The following is a 20,455-nucleotide window of genomic DNA, read 5'->3' as shown; positions in this document are numbered from 1 at the left end:
TTAAACCCTTATTAATTATGTTTATTTTTAAACCCTTCTTATTCTTATGACAAATAATGTAAATTACGTTTTTGTGAAAAAAAAACAAATTGTACAATGTAATCAAACAAAATCTTAGCTTATTTTGTGATTCATGATTTTTAGATTTAGATTATATCTCTATAGTTTCGAAAGATACTTTGAATATATTTAAATATGGCAACAAAATATCTACATTATATCGATTCTACGTTATAAAACAATACGACTTCAACAAATAAATAAAATATGTTTTCATGTAATATGTGTATCATACTTTTATGGTACATATATTATTCTATTCTTATATTTTTCTAAATAATGTAAACTTAATATTTGGTACCATGTTTAGACATTTTTAACAATATAAATTTTATTATAAATTCAAATTCTAAGTAATATATAATAAATTATCAAATATAAAATAAAAATTTTTATGACAAAATAATAGAAAAAGTAAAAAATCTAAATATCTATTATAAGTTTAATATTATATTCAAGAACATGTTTCAAGAAATTATCTAGCACGTTCAGATAACATAAAGTAGAACGATCATTGATTTGTTATTATATGATTTGTTATTATTAATATTACTAAATTTTATTTTTAGGAAATGTCCGGATGAGATATAATAAAAATTCAGGTAAAAACCGATATTATTCAATGATTGCTGACATGGCTATCCTGCTCTTTTCTTCTTTGCTGTTGACTAGTCTACGAAACGACTCGTCACCGATCTAGTATAAGAATGCAAGCACGTGGACTAGAAGCCTTTTGATTCGTAGATCCGGCAAAATCACGTGAAATGCACGAGGTGAAGCGCATGCGTAGTAGAAGAATACCGGCTTGTCGACGATGTGCTGTTGGATGACACTCGCGTCGGTGCTTTCAGACGCAATCAGAAAGTATAGGAGGTTAGATCGTATAATTCGCGTTAACGACCAAGTATCCACCTCCAATATCTTCTTGCGTTTAATAAATTCTACGGTAATAAATCCGTAAGTGTAACTTAACAAATAAAAAAAAAATGACTAAAAATTCGTGACATTTTAAGAGATTGGCACAAACGATGCATTGCTTCGTTTTCGCCACGTGAATACTGCCGTCCGTCTTATCGTTTATATACCGGTAATAATTTACTCCATTCGTTCATTTTGTTTTATTTTATTTCATTTCAACTTTTGGAAATTAGTTTGAATTCGAAGAAACAAAATATTTAGGTAGACAAAAAAATTTACCATATTATGTATTATGTGCTTATTTTAAATATCTTAAAGAGATTTATCAAATATAAGTTTTAAAGATCTTGCTATTGAAGATTTCAAAAACTAAACGAAAAACGTGACAAAAAGTATATGTAGAAGATTGTGCGCGTTCATAAAAAAAAGGAACGTGTGTGCATAAAGGCTCGTCATTCCCAACAAGAAGAAAATCTTTCTGTTTTATTCCACTTTTTGGTGGAACGGTTCTGCAGTTCAAAAAAAAGATGTGAGTATTAATATTTTCGTTACTTAATATATATAACTTAAGATAAACATTAATTATGTTAATTCATTTTTTGTCGCCGTTTAAAAAAAATGCATTAAATGTTACAATACATTCCAATCCTGTTTGTGCAACGTGCGCAATTAATTGATTCGTATTGCGGTCGATGCCACATGAGAATAAAAACATTCGACTGCGCATTGACAACGATTTCTTATATAATATAAGCGTGTAGGATTACACAAGTGATTGCTTATTATAGGATATTGCAGTTATAAAATTTAGATAAAATTTATTTATAATTGTGTTTTCTTATATTAATAGAAATAATTTATTATTCACAGAAAACTTTGTTTACAAACAAATTATAAGATAGCAATCATAAAAGTTTATCGAATAGTATTATTATCTCATGCATGCATCACGCGATGTATCATTCTACATTTATTTCTTAATTATGAAAAATGAATATACACACATGTTATATATATGCATACTATTTGATGGTAACACATGAGTGAGATAATCAATCTAAAAAATGACGATTTTTGCATATACCAAGAAAAGCGAAAACTCCAGAAAGTTTCTTGGATTGCGTTTCAAAGAAATGCTTTTATCGAATAACAAAGAAAAGAAATTAACGCGATTGATTAGCGCTTGTGGCCGGAAAGAGCATTATTAGCAACATTTATTATTTAATCTCAAACGTTTTGAATGATGCGAAACAGAAAGACCGATTAGTTAGTTCCTGACCTCATGACAACGGAAATAATAAATAAATATTGTTCGTGATTCCTTCCATAGTTTTTTTTTGTTCGTTTTTACTGATTACAACTATATTTTTAATCCATATCATTTGAAGTTAATTATTTTAAATGTTTTTTATAAATAAAAAAATATAATTTTAACTAGATTCTGTTTTTATTAATTTTTCAAGGTTTAAAGAATTCAATTATTCCAACTTATTAAGAAAAATCTTTAAACAATATACAATATAAGGTTAGTGATGATTCACAAAGATCGTATTTCAGACTTTAGCCGATTTCTTATAACCGGCTTGACTGCTCTTTTAAAATGCATTTTATTTGTTTTTACGCACGTATACTTAGTGCTTCTGTATCAACTTATCTACTTGTGTTTTCCGGTCACTCGTCTCTCTTTAAACACCTACCTGGGGAACAGTTGTATGAATATAAGACGAATTGTTTACACGTATTATTCCCACGCATATACAGCGACACCATATACTTCCGGAGAAAGTATAGAGAAAATGTTGTAATTTACATTTATTATATGTAGTACATTCCTTATGGATATTTTGCAAATGCTGTACATAATAATATATATCATAATTATTTCAATTTAAAAATTGATAATTCGATAATTTATCAAATAATAATATATCAAAATTTGTATTACCATTCTTATGAAATTTATTATATCGAATATAAGTATTATGCAATTTATTTTTTCCAAATTAATATAAAATTTTTAAAAATGTAAAGTTATATGTTTGTATAGTTGATAAATTTGAAGGGAATAACATACATTGCAATGAATATGCGATAGAGTTTGTCGCCCTCTTAGTGACTTATATAACTCTTGATCTTTTTAAAAACATAGAATTCATTTTTAGCCAGGTTAACATGTGCTTTGTAAATGCTATTATATTATCAATTCTGTGTTCTCTTCAGCATATTTAATAATTATATATAAAATATAATATATTTTCAAATGATCAATATTGTTATTTAATATTTTTTACTCAATATTTTTAAATTTATTTTATTGAAATTTATTTTAAAAATGAAAAAATTAAAATCTCTCATAAGAAACATGATTAAATTGTACATAAAGATACTTATTTACGTATATATTATTTATGCATCAATATTGATGTATTAGTTTTTTGTGGTTTATTGTTCTACATATAAATCAAACGTTAGAAGGCTATCTTCGCCCAAGTAGAAATCTCAATTTCTCAAAGTAATTATATTCTAAATATGGCGTGACCTTATCAAATATATTAATATCTGTATAAATTTAGAAATACACTGTTTCATATATATATATATATATTTTTTTTAATCAAATTGTAATATCCTAAATATCATGTGTATTATTTTTATATTGAAAGAGAATAACTTATATTGATAGATTGAAACAAATGATATTTATTTTATCGAATGAATTCTCGTTGGCATTTCTCTTAAAACATCAAATATTTAAATATTTCGAAATTCAAAAATTTTTAATTTTAAATTTTCTTTATAAATGCAGCGTAATTCAAATTTATGTAAAGATCTCTTGCGATACTAAAAAAAAACAATTTTTCTGTTTTTTTTATATTTTTTTTTATAGAAAAGCATCTCGCATATCTATTCTTTATGGTTTCGGAGATTAAACTTTGTCCGGTAAGATTCCGCGCTTGAGGATATATAGACAGCAAGGATATATCGGTTATCGGCCGGCTTCGAATCAGAAACACAACGCGATAAGAGACAGAGGATCTCAGTGGCGATCTCAATGGTGTCTGATTAATTTTTGAAAATTGATTTTCAAAAATTTTTATGATCTCAGCCAATAGCTTGTAACGGATTAATGGTACCAGTGATAGATCATTTGATAAAATTTTTAAAAATATTTCTTAGATGTGTAGCTGTTTTATATATAGATGTGATAAAATATAAAAATTTTATGATTTTTATTTTAATTATTTATATTTATGATTTTATTTTAATTATTTGATTAGTTTTTATATTTATTATTCATAAAGAATTTATTTTTTTTAAATTGTTTCTCAATTATTAATATTAGTATGTTTCATTAGCTTGTCTATTAGTTGTCTTATTAGATAATGATTTATTGTGATTTTTTTTTAATAAAAGTTGCTCAAGAATGAGTAAAATTAGCACATATTTCTCAAGGTTGTTTTTTAATGACATGCACGTGATAGAAACTGATACTATAAAAAGAAGATATTCAAATTTCGTCAACCGATTTCTCTATATTATTTTGTATATATTGTTTTTGAATTTTTTTCTTTTTCTCTCTCGCTTAAATCATATATTCACAAAAGAACCGGTTACAGGAATTTTTTTTCGATCGAATTTTTATGTATTTTTATAACAAAATCAATTGTTTGAAATATGCAATATGTAGAATTTCAATTTATTTTAATCAATTTATAAGAAATAGTATTTTAAGTAGTATTTTAATATTTTAAGAATAGTAAATTTTTTTTTTTTTTACTTTTTACTTTTTACTAATTTAAAATTTTTTATATAAAAAAAATCATTATAGCAAAAAATAATAACGAAAAATATATTAAATTTATAATAATAATTAGTTTTAAAATTTAATATCTTGGTAAGTAATCATCGTTTCATTAGGTATATTAAGTCTTTTATTTGTTTCATTAAAATTTTAAAGCATAATACATAACATTTCTTTTCTCTATATCATCCTAGCTATAATTATATATTTTTACTCATATTAAGTCTTAAATTATCGATCTATTATGTAATGATACAATTTGCATAATTATCATCAATATATTATTCAAACAAAATGTTAAAGCAAGTTGTGTCGATATAAATAATTTATTCAACTCTTTCTCTTGTTATCACTATATTACTTTACGTTAATGTAATGGTTGATGATATTAACATAGTTTCCAGGCTTGGATAAATGTTTGTACGTGAAGATTAATTAAATACATGGGCTAATTAATGGTTTTTAATTAATTAAAAATAAAAATTAATCCAAATTAATATCTGGTGAGCATTGATTCGTTGCAGACAAATAAATAAAAATAATAAAATATAATAAATAAGAAAATATTACAATATTTTTGACTAATGGACATTTTTACTTCAATAATTGATTAAATATCTCATTATATTAAAGTCTCAAGTTATTTTCAACTTCAATTTCAAATAAATATTTTTTTTCATTTATTTTTATAAATTGCATATTATAAACATTGTTTATCTTTGTAATTAAATAATTATATTTTGATTAATTACATGGAAATTATTGATTAATGAAGTTTTCAATCTAATCATAATTTTTTGAAATTTTTATGGCTCAAGGAGTCAAGGACTTGTACATTTCCCAACTTTATCGGATTAGTCGTAGTCTAATTCCACACGTGACTCCCAATAACCCATGATCTTTCCTTATCAGCTGCGATTAATAATAATTAACAATAGAAGTGAATTTCATCATAATTGAAACAATCGTATTGAAATAATATATTACTTTTTGTCACGACATTTATATGATAATGTCTGTTTAATATAAATTTTCTATAATCGCTCTCAACATGCATTAAAAATAATATTTTATCAATGTTAATGACTGAGAAATAATGCATCTTATCTATCTTTTACAGTGGTTCTTCGCTTATTTCAATAATAATTTATGTGAAATCATCAATTTTAAAAAAAATTTATTAGTAAATAATATACTTTAATTGAAATTAGAGAAATGCGATTAAAATGTCATACATGTATATTGCATTTTAGATCAAATGCATTATAGTATATATTTAACTTAATAATGTCTACGCATGAATTTTCAGATTTTATTAAATTGAATACTTAATTACTTAATTAAATGCTTAAATTAAATAAAATAAATAAACAAAACAGGAATAAAAAAAATTTAAATATGGATCAGATTATCTTTCAATTTAGCAGAGAGTTATTTTAAACAATCGTCAACCGATAGCTAGATGTCAGTTAATACCGTTTGTAGACACATATATATCTAGCATGGGTCTTGTACACATTTTTCTATTAGAGAACCAGAGGTTAGAAAGACGGCATTATTTACATGTGCGCGTTATTTATCATGTACCACAGGTCGATAAACCAATTTCAAAGAGTCAATAGAATTTTTCTTTAATTCTATTTTCTTATTTTTTCCTTTTCTTCAACATGTATTAGATAAAATTTATTCAAGTCATCCATTTGTTCCCAAGAGGTCATGCTAAAGTCGTATATCATAGAAATCAGACAATTGGCTTCACTCCAAGGGCGTAACGCATCTAGGTATATGTAGCGTTTTGAAGATGCGCCATGCTAATTTTAATCACAGTATCGTCTAAAATAGTACGACGACTGCGCACATTTCCTTCTCGAGTCACGAAACGTGAACATGCTTATTCATTACAAAACCATTCGTCCAAATTTGCTAATGATTTACTTTTGACCTTTTAAGTGCTGTTTAATTAGGCATTCCAAATTACTATATATACGTAATATTGATAATCGAAATCTAAGTCAAATTAAAAAATTATTTGGATTAGATTAAAAAATTATTTGGTATTATTATCTTGATTGCGTAATATCTCAAAATGATTCATCATAGCTTATTATAAAATTCCAAAAAATTATGAAATATAATGCATTGTCTCGTACGACTAAGACTAAGATTTATCTAATTAAATATGCATTTTTTATTATGATCCACAAAAATATATAGTTTTTTTATTTTTTTATTAATTCAATATACTATTTTTTATATTTTTCTCCTCGTATGATATTTCGCGTTTGCGCGAGAATAAGAATTACTTTACGCAATTGTTACATCATATTGTTTCTTATGTATGATTCTACGCATTACAGATTTAGATACGTACACGTGATAATTCTACGATTGTAAATATTATATTATTGACAAATCGATAATCAAACAAGAAAGGTTTCATTAATTTTTTCATCAAATAATAGGTCATTCACCTAATACGCTCTTTTATGGATTCTTTTCTTATTGGTCAAAAGAGATCACGTTACAAATTTGCGAGAATATTTATTTCTGGTATTTATCAATAGCTTTTAAGAATAGCGGCGCCATAATATAAAAAAAAAACACAAGACAAGTTTATCAGCAAGAATGATGATTTTATATTAATAAAAAAATTAATATCAATATACATATTTCAACTTCCATGTATGTTATGTCATGCAAATAAAAAAAACGCAGAATAGTTATTTTAATTATTTTCCTTAAAAGTGTGATAAAATTTATACATACATATTTATTTAATTCGAATGAAGATTCATTAAAATTCAATTACGTTTTATATATATTCAATTGTTATTCGAAGTATTTCAAGTTATTTAAATTTTTGAATATAAATCTTTTTTAATGTAATACTTTATAATGTAATACTATATAAAATTTAATACAAAATGATTGTATATTTAATAATACTTAATGAGTTTTATCATATCGAAAGAACAAATTATATGATATATACTAATTTTAGACATGGAAAATTTCCTATCTAATATAAACCTAACTTAATCATGAACAACTCGTGAATCAAATTTTTTTTTTCAAATCAATGCATTATCAACTGGGCAACAGTTATTTTGCAACAACTTGCAGAAATTGGACACGCAATAACAACTGGAAAATTTTATTATTTAAACATTGCAAATATATTTTTTTTTTCGATAAATCTGTAAAACTAAATGAGATAATCTTATATCAACATAAATAAAAGATATGTATAAAGATCGATTTAATACGAGTATTGCAAGTTTTGTGAACGTGACAATAAGTTAAAAGTATCATCATGGACCATATAATAAATGAGATAAACATTTGCACTTTTTCCTCTTCCTTTTTTTCAGATTATATAGCTTGACCCTGACACTTCGTTCGCATAATGATAAACAATGTTCAAGAGCAATTATTTTAACCTCGACCTTTTGTTTTTTATGACGAACACTACATACTACTATTACGTTTAATATGATTTTTTTTTTAAATAAATAAAACCACAAATTTTTTTTATAAAAAAAATAATGTAAAAAGAATAATAATTTCCTAAAATGATATTATTAGGAATTAAATTTACTTAAAGAGAAAAGAAGATATCTTGATTTTTTTCTATAAGAATATAATAATTTTGTTATTGTTGTAAATCGTATTGATAGATAAAATCTACTAAAAAATAGAAATGATAAATATCTCGCAATAAATAGAAATATCTGAAAGATCTGATTCATGATATTGCTATAATACTTTAGCTATGTACGCGTACTTGCTTGGTTCCGGTCTGGTACATGTTGAGTCTGGTTCGCAAGCAAGTCTCGAGGGACAAGAGAAGAGACTATTGCCACATTTAAAGTAGTAATTCCACTCCAGGGTAACATGACCACACGCACCTATCTTGTCATACAAGACACTTCACTGTGATAGAGTTGTACGAAATTTTCAGTCTGTACTATTCTTTGGAATAACAACGACTAAGCATTTTATTGTTTTATTAAAAATTGGTAATAAAAATAATAATAATAAATAATTCAACGTTATATTTGTCTTACGTAATCAAGAAGAATTTAATTTAATTAATAACGTAAGTTTGAAAAAACTTATTATATATTCTATTTTACGATAACTTTTTTTTTTTTATTGAGAGAAACTTATTTACAAGTTAGTCAATAAGTTGAGTTATTACAAAAACAGATAAAATTTTATAGAAATAGATAGATGGATATGTAATTAGTTCTCTTTCTTCTTTTCTTTACTTATATGTATGTATATGCTAATATTTATCTCTTAGTAATTTCGGACTTAACCATATTGTGGCCTAGAATGATTCACGTGATCTAACGACACAGTCGTTAATATTGTTGACGAAATTTTTGGCAGTGACTGACGCATGTTCCTTACTTATTTGACGCTTAAATCATTCATGCAATGCGAATTCCTATTTCCTCATAGCGATTCTTAAAAGATCTTTGCGATATGAAATTGAATTCTCTTGTCCAATTCGTAAACAAAAAACATTCTGACAAATGATTTTAATAATTTGAACAATTACGTAATTTTTTATATATAATAATTAATTATATAATTTTATATAAAGATTTTATTACAAGAAAGATCAATGTTAAAAATAGAATACAATTCATATTTTTATATTACTTCACATTTATTAATTAAAAGAAAGACATTTTTATTTTATTTAAATAAAATAAGAATTTACTGAATTCTAATGTATTCTATGTATAAATTTAAAAAATTAGAATATTAAATTTTCTTCGGTAAAATGTATTAATATAAGTAATACAATAAAATTTCATAGTAAATCAAGTGAAAATAATATTTTACAAAATTAAAAAAATTTTTTTCCAGATCTAAATGTGTTCCATAGCGATACCAGCTGAATTGCTTCTGGGGCACAGTCCTCCAGTGTATAGCTCGCTGTTATACAGTCCTTTGGTGGTAACGGCACCAACAATTACTAGCAGGTCGGTACCACCCAGAATAAGGCCATGCCTGTCATCTGGTTCCTTGGCTATAAACAACATTCGAAACAGTAATGATGGTAGTAGTAATAAACAGAAGAAAAGAGTGGTGTTTGCTGATGATCGTGGCCGTCCTCTTACTCAGGTATTCATTCTTAATCTCGTTCTTAATTATGAAAGAAAATAAAATGACTCAGCTCGTAATAGAGATTTTATTGGATTTTCCGTTTGTATTTAAACTTTTGTATATATGATTTAATCTTATAATATATTATTATTTTTTATATTTTCTTATATATTTATTTATTATATATAAATGATATTTTTAATTTTTTTTATAATTTTTTCGAGTTTCTTTATAATTATTGAAATGAAATTATGTCGTTTTATTTTTTTCAGTTTTATTCTGATTTTTTTTTTTGTTTATTCAAGTAACGTTATTATAAATTTTGTAATCAACAAATTAATGTAAAATAAGATATTTCATTGCCTTTCATTTACAGGTACGCGTGATGTCGGAACCTAGTAATGTACCACCTTTGTGGAGCACAGCTTACTTGGCTGGATTAACAGGGCGACTTTTAAATTCGAAAATTGAGAATGATCAATCTATAGAACTCGTATCACCTTGGCAAGTAACTTTCCCTCAACCGGCGAGCGATTATTTAGCCTTCCGTCAGAAACTTGATCAGGAGAATGTCAGCTTGGAAAATGTGATAGTGAAAGAGTCGGAACAATGTCTAGTAGGTACTATCAAGGTACGTAATCTGGCGTATGACAAGGAAGTCGTGGTCAGGGTGAGCAACGATTCTTGGAAGACACACGAGGACGTTCATTGCACTTATGTTGAACAACCGGGTTCTCCGGCCCTGATTCTTTACGATACCTTCCGCTTTCGATTAACTCTACCATTGAAATCAAATGTGATAGAATTCTGTGTACGATATCGAACCGATGGAAAAGAATATTGGGACAACAACGAGGGAAAGAATTTTATCGTTCGAAAAAAGTTAGAGGTATTATATTTAACATTAATTTTCTATATTTAAAAATTTAAAATACGATTTTTTTTCAACAGTGTTTTGCCAATTTGTAATTTTTATCTCTTATGTCTCGAGGCTATTGAGAAAAAAATACTTTACATTTCATTTTATACCTTATCTTATATCTTACACCTGTTATATCTCTCTACTTGCCGAGAAGATTATTGAGATCTTATATCCTATTCTATTATTACTCTCTTTCGTTTCTTTATTTCAATTTCATCTCGACTTGTCATTTATTGATACGCAATAATTAAATGTAATATTCTGAAATGTACATATTTCATGTTGCAGCCACGAGCACCACCCAAACGATACGATATTCTGACAACGTGCGATGGCTTTTCGAAGAATAATAATCGAGATAATATACCACGAATCACAGATGCAACCAAAGCGAACGTACGCACGTGGAGCGAGTTCGCATCTTGGCAGCATCTTGCGAATGATGCTCCATACTGGTGAATCTTCGTCACTGGTCACAAACGATGTACGAATGTCGTACGAATTCTTCCAATCTATTTGATTTAACGATCACAAGATGTAGACTATGCGGGACGAGGTGGTAATATATCTACGCAACGGCATGCATAAGATTGTCGTACGTGTAATATTTACACGATAGCGTGTAAATGTATGGACATCAAGATCAAGGGAACCCAGAAGAGAGCAATGACAAAAGAAGGGAAGCGATGGACTAAGTGATTAAGTTCAAATTATAAAAGGACGTGCTTGAACGGAAGAAAGAGAGATATAGCCAAAAGTCAATAGTACGGAACAGGCGAGAAAGGAGGCCCTAGTCGCGTTACATTTATGGTAAGTTGATCTTGTACATATAATACAACTTATTATACATATATAACAATCCTGAATTCACTCTAACCAGTTTTGCGTTACATTTTATTAGTTTTTTTATTGCAAGCGATATTTCTTATTAATAATCTTCAATAGGCAATGAAGATTAAAAATAGAATCAATTCCATAAACTTGGAATTTATCGTTACAGTGGTATTGAAGATATAAGAATAAATAAATTCATTAACAGTTTATTAATATTAGATAATAGCGTAAAGTTCGTACAATATTATAACATAAATTTATAACATTGCTATATGTATTGGCCGTATAAATATTTTTAAAGAGCGTCCTTGTGCATGATTTCGAAAAGAATCGTAGGAAAGGTAAAGGACCGACAATGTCACTGATTCCAATCAGCATAATCTTGTGATTCGAATCGTAAATAACGTTGTGCAGATCCTTTCTAAAGCTTAAGTCGCCTTGAAAATTTGCGAAAAATAACCATGTCATAACATATATCTTTTCTCCATCCTCACACGCACGTTTAAACTTTCTCTCTATAAATAACAATCTGGCGTGGTGCGACGATAACAACCGCGACCAACGAGTCGCCTGACTCTAATCGCCTTAACTAAAGGTTGTTACCGCGCCTGACAAGATATATTTGTTTCTTCATCTTCGTTTCTTTTTCACTCCTTTTCATTTATCATGCTAGTTTCACAATTGGATTAAATTTTTATACAAAAAAGCTATATTTGAAAATTTACTTTAATTTTTGCAATTTTAATTTAGGAGGAACACAAATTATTATTTGTTAAAAACAAAAAAATAAGATACTTACGAATTGCAATATTATATTTCAATCACTTTATGTATTAAATTATAAATATCTTTATGGATCGACGTTTTATATATTTGAGTAAATATATTTTTTCAAAAAAAAATTTAAAATTTATCTCTCGATACAATGATTTTAAATTAGTTTTTGTGAGAGCACCTTTATGTCGCAAGTTCCACAAGCGGACACTTGCCTCTGTTGAGTGCGAATGAACTTCTTTCAGGTCACGCGAATTCAATTAAAGATATTATTATCAACAAATTTACCGTACTTACATCGCAATAATTTAAAAATATGATTATATTTGTTTCTTTCATCATAATCATATGATCAAATGTTAATTTGCTTTATTTTTATGCGTTTACGGTTACGGTTAAATGATACTGAAATTATAAAGTAAATATGATAAAGCTTACTTTTCAAGTTTATTTGATAATGCAGGTTTCGTAAAAAAATTTTAATATTCAATATATTTTTTAATCATGTTTTTAGTGATATTTATCTTAGAATCCTCTTTATATTTATATACATTTTCTAAATATCTTAAAAATAACAATATATAATTTTAGAATGACCTAAGTGATTTATAAATCGCAATGATTTCATGGCCAAAAGAATAAGTAACCGAAACCTTGGCCTACTGCCAGCAGACTGACAAATGTGAATTCATTCTACGTACATATTAGCATAAAGTAGTTTATACTTAACACTTCCCTGATTCATGTAAAGCTTTGAATTAGATTATAAACATAAACAGTATATTATTGTACAATTTATATTAATTAAAAATTTCTAAAAAAAAACTTACGAAATTTAAATAGTTTAACCTAGTTTGTTGTGCAATTAAATTGATCTATATCATCCTATGTCACAATTAATCGTTCGAAAACTATGATTGGTAACGTCGAACGATAAATATAAGAATTCTTACTGTTTTGCGAAATAATTAAAATAGTTACAAATAAAATTAGTCCACGGATTAAAAAAAAAGGCTATAAAAAAAATTAGTTCAAGGTTCATAAGCAAAAACACGTGTTCCTTAAAATCAATTTTACTGACGATGAATCAGTAAAATTTTTCTTTCAACTTTGCGGTTTGAAAAGATATTAGATATTTTTTTAGATTACTCATTATAATTTTTTAACAATTAATTGAGTATTTAAGACACATTTTAACACACATTTTTTAAGTATCAAAGATTTTTTTATATGTGTATATACAATATAAAGTGATCTTATATGTATAAAACCGGTATGTATGTCCAGTTAAGGCGTGGTTAAAAGGTGGCACAGGATCATATACATATATCGCCTCACATTGCATATATATAGTTATACCATAACACGTTTTGTAAACTTCTTTTGTAAACTATAAAAATTTTAAGACGTCTAGACGTGTGGGTTGGCTAGATAATCTTGACACTATGTAAATCGGTCGAATTATTGTTCGTTGTAATCATATTTTCAAAATTATATATTTTTTATCGAAAATTAATTTTAACATAGGAAAGTATTTTATCTATGAAAGTTGTTATAAATATTATTATTTATTATATATTATTGGATTGTTTATTAGATAAATAAAAATATTTGGATTAGATAAGGATAATTATTGGATAAGTTATTTGAAAAATTACAAGTAATTAAGCATAATTCATGAATTTATTATTTATCGGTCAGAAATGATAAAAATATGTCGATAAAAATATAATTTAATGATAATACAGCTTAATTACATCATTGATAATTAATATGACTTTTATGCACAGTAAATGAAATAAATAAAAATATTTGCATATACAGTAAACAAAATATATAAATATATAGATTTAGAAAAATTCTAAAAATAAATCCGAATGTAAATATTAAATGTGCGCGTGTATATGTACATCAGAAAATATATTTCTTATCAAATTTTTCGAACGAAAAATATTGTCAAGAGCTAAAATAACATTTATCAAGTATCGTAGACTAACCATAGCGGTAATCTTCATACTACTTGGCGTGTTAAACAATTCATTATAAAGCCTACAGTGACTACAGTTCTTATTTCTTTCGTTTCAGATTGCAACGTGCAGAACAGACATATACAATGTATAGGAACACACAATAACCGTGTAAGAGAGACAATATGCATACAAATATACTAAAGATCATGGATCTGGATTGGATGGATGTTTGTTCTGAAGCTTCTCCAGACTTTCTACCAATTTGGTCATCATACATCTTCTCGTTCATCGTCTTCCTTCTTTCCTCTTCCTCTTTTCTGAAACTTGGCTATCAATAGCTGAAGATGTCCATTAAGATAAATTTCCACCTTCGAATTGACCAAATCTCGCTGGTCTTGTCCGTTCCTCTTTTTCTTTCTTAATATTATCTTCTTTTTCGCATATCCTTACTTCTTCTCTATTTCTCTGTACTCTTTTTTTTTGTTTCTTTTCAACGTACAAACTTGTGCAATTGTGTTAATAGGATTTTTTTTAATGGGATGGGCCAAGGGATCTTAAATAAGTAACGCAGATTAAAACAAAGCTCAGAAAATAATCAATTATATGAAATAAAAGACAGAATTAAAAGTATGCCGAATGTGCTTTCGAATGAAATAATTATTACAATTTAATGTTGTAATGGATCGCTATTTTTTTTTATTTTTATTTTTTTTAAATAATATTATTTTACATAAAAGTTTAGATGTCAATTAAAGTGATCGTAACACTTAAAATAGAAAAATAACTATATGGAAAAATAATAATTTCTGCTAGTGTAAAAAAGTTTCTAAGTTAACTCTAAGTTTTAAATGGTTATCAGAACACATATAAGAACGTAATTATTAAAAAAAGAGAAAAGTTCGTTACTTCTTTGATTCAGAGAATAACTTTTTTTTTTGTCTGACTGGTGCTAACTGTCTCTTTATCTGTATTTTATTTTTTTTTATTGGAACGATTTATAGTAATAATTGTATAAAGAGGCCAAAGTTACATAATATTATTCATACTAATATTATATATCGTAATAATATTATCCCGTATTGTTATCGTTCGATAAATCAATTATTATACTACCTATAGAGTTATCTTACAATCTTACAACGTGTTGCATTTTTGCACGACAAATTATTCAAGAATTAACACGTCGATACTCACGTAAAATTTCTCCTTGCAAAAAGTATTTTTAATCTCATGTACATTTCGTACAATGTCACTCTATATATACATATATGGATCTACAGTATATGTATATATATATATATATATATATTATTTTATCTTTGTGTACACATGTCAGAGCGCTATAACTATTTAATCGTAATAATATCAAAATTATAATTATTTAATCATAATTTAATCAGAAATAATATCACAATCAGATTTTATTTTTCGATAATGAATTCAAGAGATTCAAATTAAATTTAAAATTTTATTTCTCGATTCTATATACTATTTTACAAAGGCATGAATGTTTTTACAATTAGAATCAAAAATAATCGCATGTGTACATAATATATGGAATACAACAAGTGATAGCAGCAAAAAAAGAATTCGAAAATATACAAGTAGACAGATTATTATATGTTCATGTTATATATGCTTCGATATTGAGAAAAACATATGTTCGAAGAATATATTCTGCGTCAATTTCTTTATATTCAGACTTTTTGAAACGAATTTTTTTTATGAACCTCATATACGAAATTCATACTCTTTTTTGCTTTCTTCTTTACTATTTTCCACGAAGTACAAATCGACAGACTATATTATTATTATTATTATTATTACTATTATCATTATTATTATTATCATTATTATTATTATTATTATTATTATTATTATTATTATTATTATTATTATTATTATTACTAAGTAGATTATGATCGCATGATAAGAAATATACACACGTATGCCAATATAATTCGCATTACGTACGACTGGTTCGTGCATATTAAGAGAAAAAAAAATACGTATGTACAATCTTTAAACATTTATGTCCCAATTATACATCCAAAGAGACAAATATTCAAGAAACGAGATTTTGTTTGTAGGGACGTCATAGCATAATGATAGTTAATGTGAGATGATCATGAAATCATAAAAAGAAGGATGGTATTGAGTTTATAGAATAATGAGTGCAATTAGAAATTTTTTTGATAGAACCACTACTTGATCGCTCAAGTTTCAAGTTGTTATGATCCAGTTGGTCATCTTTTAGTCTGTCTTTTGCTGGATATCGACGTCAACTTTCCTCCCTCGTAGAGTCAAAGAGCTTCTTCATCCTTGATAGCACCTTTCACAATACAATGGAGTCAGAGTGTTTAATAGACATTATTACATGGAATCTTAACAATTGATCGTTATTCTTTGAACATATATTCTTCTGCTGTTTATTTCTCTTTTTAACGTTGTTGTAATCTTTTTTATCATTCTATGTATTCGGTCATGAGATTTCGTCATTCATTTTCATTTTGAATATTTAATTGTATTTTAATTGTATTTGTCTAAGTTATTTATTCTTTTGCCTATATTTTTTTATATGGCATATAGAGAATTTTTATATTTATTATTCATTTTAAAATTTTAAATTTTAATTTCGAATATGTACAAAATGATTTCTGGAAAATCGGTGGTTCTACCGAATTTTTTTTTTTTTTATAATAAATAGATTATAATATAGAAACATAATTAATAATTTATAATAGGATAATCAAAGATTTTGGATTTTCTAAGCCTTTGATATAAAAAAGAAAATGGACAAGAAGAAAGTGTCATTGTGAAATAGTGTATGATTGTGTAGATCTAACTTGTGCCGAAAGTGTTCATCGATCAATCTATTTTGTACTTAACTATTTAATCGATTACAAATTCATTCTGTTCGATATTAATTTTATTGACACATTTTTTTTATTTTTGTAAGTAGATATCTTCGACAAATAAGTTACCAAGTAAAATTTAGTAGAAGGATAAAGCACATCTTTCTTTTTATAATAAAAACAGAAACAAATTTTTTTGTAATTTTCAACAGTTTATTTATTTATTAAATCAGCTTTTTGTCATATTTATTTCATTAACCGAATATTTTGCTAATTCCAGTGAAACAAACGAAAAGCTAAGCACAATCTATTTATATATTATTGCTCTTCGCTGTACATATGATTTCTTTTTCATCGTAATATATCTTCAAGAATTGGTCCTTCTAATTTATTGTACTATATCTTGTACTTGATTCATTCCAGATATTGTACAGAATTCATTGCTGATTAATAAAATTGACTCACGGAAGAATATTTCGAACGACTGAATATAAGAGTATAGAAGAAAGTAAAAAAAAAAAAAAATCTCTTTAATATATTATATATAATATAATTATATTAATTTTACACAGATATATTAAATGGGATTAATTTAAGCAAAATATAACATTCAACAATATTCTATAAAATGCAATTAGAACTTTCCTAATTTTCTATATATATATATATTTATTGAACGATTATTATATTATATATGTATATAAATAGCAACAGATAAAATGTAACAAGTTCGACGAACCGAGATGATGTGCTAGTTTAATTCGCATTTCATCCAAGAAGAACTCGACTGTCATATTTTAACCAATTGCATAGCTAATGTGTATATTGCGTTCATGTTAAAAAAAAAAAAATTAAAACTTCTTTCATGGAAGCATATTAACAATTTTAGATTATTATATCAATTCTATTAAGAGATAACGTAAATATTTAAATAAATTATCTCTTATAGATCATTGAATAAATTCTATCATGTATCCAATCTTTAAATGCTTCTATAAAAGAATTGAAAATGATATTATTCAAATAACGTAAATAAGCTTAAGAAGTATTCATTGCTTAAGCTTCCACTTACGGCAAAAAATTAATATATTAATAAATGGAGAATTTTATTTTAAAGCGTTGATGCATTGATGCTTCTCCGTTGTAAAAGCAAATGTACAAATGTATACATGTTTATATATACATCAGAGTGTTATTTAAATAATTATCATATTATAATTAATTTATATTAAGTATCGCGATACGTGATCATCTCAATTTGATTAAACTTGTACAAGACTTATTACAAAACTCATTCTATTTACTGTCTTGAGACTAGTTAAATAAATATATATACATATATATATATTTGTACTTTACAACAGAGATCATTAAAGAATGCATGCATATGAAACATAATATAAAAAAAAAGAAATGTACAATTTCCTCTTGAGAGCCGTAAGACTGATAACTTAACGCGGGTACATAGAGACTGTACATATTAATAATTCGTTGTATGACATAGGTCAGAGTTACGATAAAACTTATCTTGTGGATATTCAATATGCTACTTATAAAATTTATACATATAATAATGTTTCGATTCATTTCTATGAACAAATAAATGATCGCATTAGGTTTTATCGAAATTCTCCTTTAATGCGATTCAGATTTAAGTTCACTTGTCAAATTTGCTTAAGCTTTGCGAGGCGATAAAAAGTTCCCTTCTACATAGAAAACATATGGGCATGATATAGTATGTAATGTATCGATATATCATCATTTTCTAATTTTATTTTGTATCGTATTTGTTTTCTTTTTTTTTTTTTTTTTGTTTATATAGTATGTACTCTTTTCTTCAATTTTAGTATCCACAATTCGAAATTAATTTAGATTTTTATTATTCTTATTATATATTATTCTTATTATTATTATTATTAATTATTGATATTATTTGTATAAATAATTGATATCATGAATTGACTACACGAAATTAAATTTTTTATTAAATAAGATACATATAATATCAAGTCCTGATTTGCTAATGTGTTATATGTATATATATATATATATGTTTAGAATATATTAAATAAAATAAGTGGGCATCATTTTGTGTACCGTGAAATTCATTATTTTTATTTATGTATATTTAAGTAAAAAGAGAAATGTAATTACATCATCGAAATAAAATATATAAACTAAACATATAAGCTTCGAAAATTGTTATTGAATGATTCATATTGATAAAAATATACGTATAAAATTTACTATTACTGGTCTTATTATTTTTTAAAATAATAATATATATTTATAGTGAAGATTTAAAAAAGAAATAAATATGCAAAACTGAAAATAAATTTTATCAAATAAATATAACAACATTATTCAACATTTATTCAAATAAATAATGTATAGACAAATGTATCAATTATTTTTATTATAATATTAGAGATATAAAATGATAATTTTTGCATGGTTATTGTTTTATCTATCATTTTTTTTTTTAAATATTATCCATTGATATTTTTTTTGCCATAATTTTTCTAAATTTCATATGAATAAAATTTTAGTAAAATAATTTAAAAGTGTGTATATATATATATATATATATATATATATATATATATATATATATATATATATATATATAATAAATATCTTTTTTATGAAATTTTTTTGAAATTCTAGTTTTAAAATGTAAATTTAAAATTTTTTTTATAAGAAATTATATACTAAAATTAGTAATTAATTAATTTTTAGTGTGTTACGTTTTCGATATGGAAAATATTAAAAGTTTTTAATGTACATATTCTCTATCCTTTTCGCATAATGTCGTTTTCTTTGTCTATGACGAATATCTATGCATATTCTGTATTTCTATTAATAAATCAAAGCTTCTAATGTCCATTCACAAGATAGTATCATTAACTTTCTTATTTATTTTTTTTTTTGTCTAACAGAAAAAATGTACTTCCTTAATATTTTATAAGAAAAAAAGACAATTTTATGTTTAAAAATACTTTAAAAAAATCACAAATGAATTTATAGAAATATTCCAAAAAACTTGCAGACTATTTTCATATAACGAAAAAATAATTTTATATCAAAAATTTTAATATTCTTGAAAGTATAAAGAAGATCCAGAAAAAAAAGTTAATTTTTCTTTCTAATAAACTTTTTGTTTATCTTATTAAATTGTATATAATATTATGTAATGTAA

General features: G+C 25.4%; 1 protein-coding gene across 2 annotated transcripts; it reads left to right on the top strand.

The window, feature by feature from the left end:
• The first annotated feature begins 872 nt into the window (after positions 1-872).
• LOC107998017 (protein phosphatase 1 regulatory subunit 3C-B) lies at positions 873-19,502 on the top strand. Of its 2 annotated transcripts, XR_009832848.1 has the most exons (5): positions 873-1,507; positions 9,662-9,919; positions 10,278-10,790; positions 11,112-11,633; positions 14,517-19,502. XR_009832848.1 is itself a non-coding variant. In XM_062085668.1 (4 exons), exons 2-4 carry the CDS (start codon positions 9,668-9,670, stop codon positions 11,280-11,282), a joined length of 936 nt encoding a protein of 311 aa, XP_061941652.1. In that variant the 5' UTR covers positions 873-1,507; positions 9,662-9,667; the 3' UTR covers positions 11,283-14,618. The 2 variants fall into 2 exon arrangements, 1 of the variants encoding a protein (XP_061941652.1); XM_062085668.1 differs by having other exon boundaries at positions 11,112-14,618.
• Positions 19,503-20,455: the final 953 nt, after the last annotated feature.

This window comes from Apis cerana, linkage group LG15, assembly GCF_029169275.1.
Source record: "Apis cerana isolate GH-2021 linkage group LG15, AcerK_1.0, whole genome shotgun sequence".
In the NCBI taxonomy this organism is placed as follows: domain Eukaryota; kingdom Metazoa; phylum Arthropoda; class Insecta; order Hymenoptera; family Apidae; genus Apis; species Apis cerana.
The sequence above is the reverse complement of the archived record's forward strand: the minus strand, read 5'-3'. Positions and strand labels throughout refer to the sequence as shown.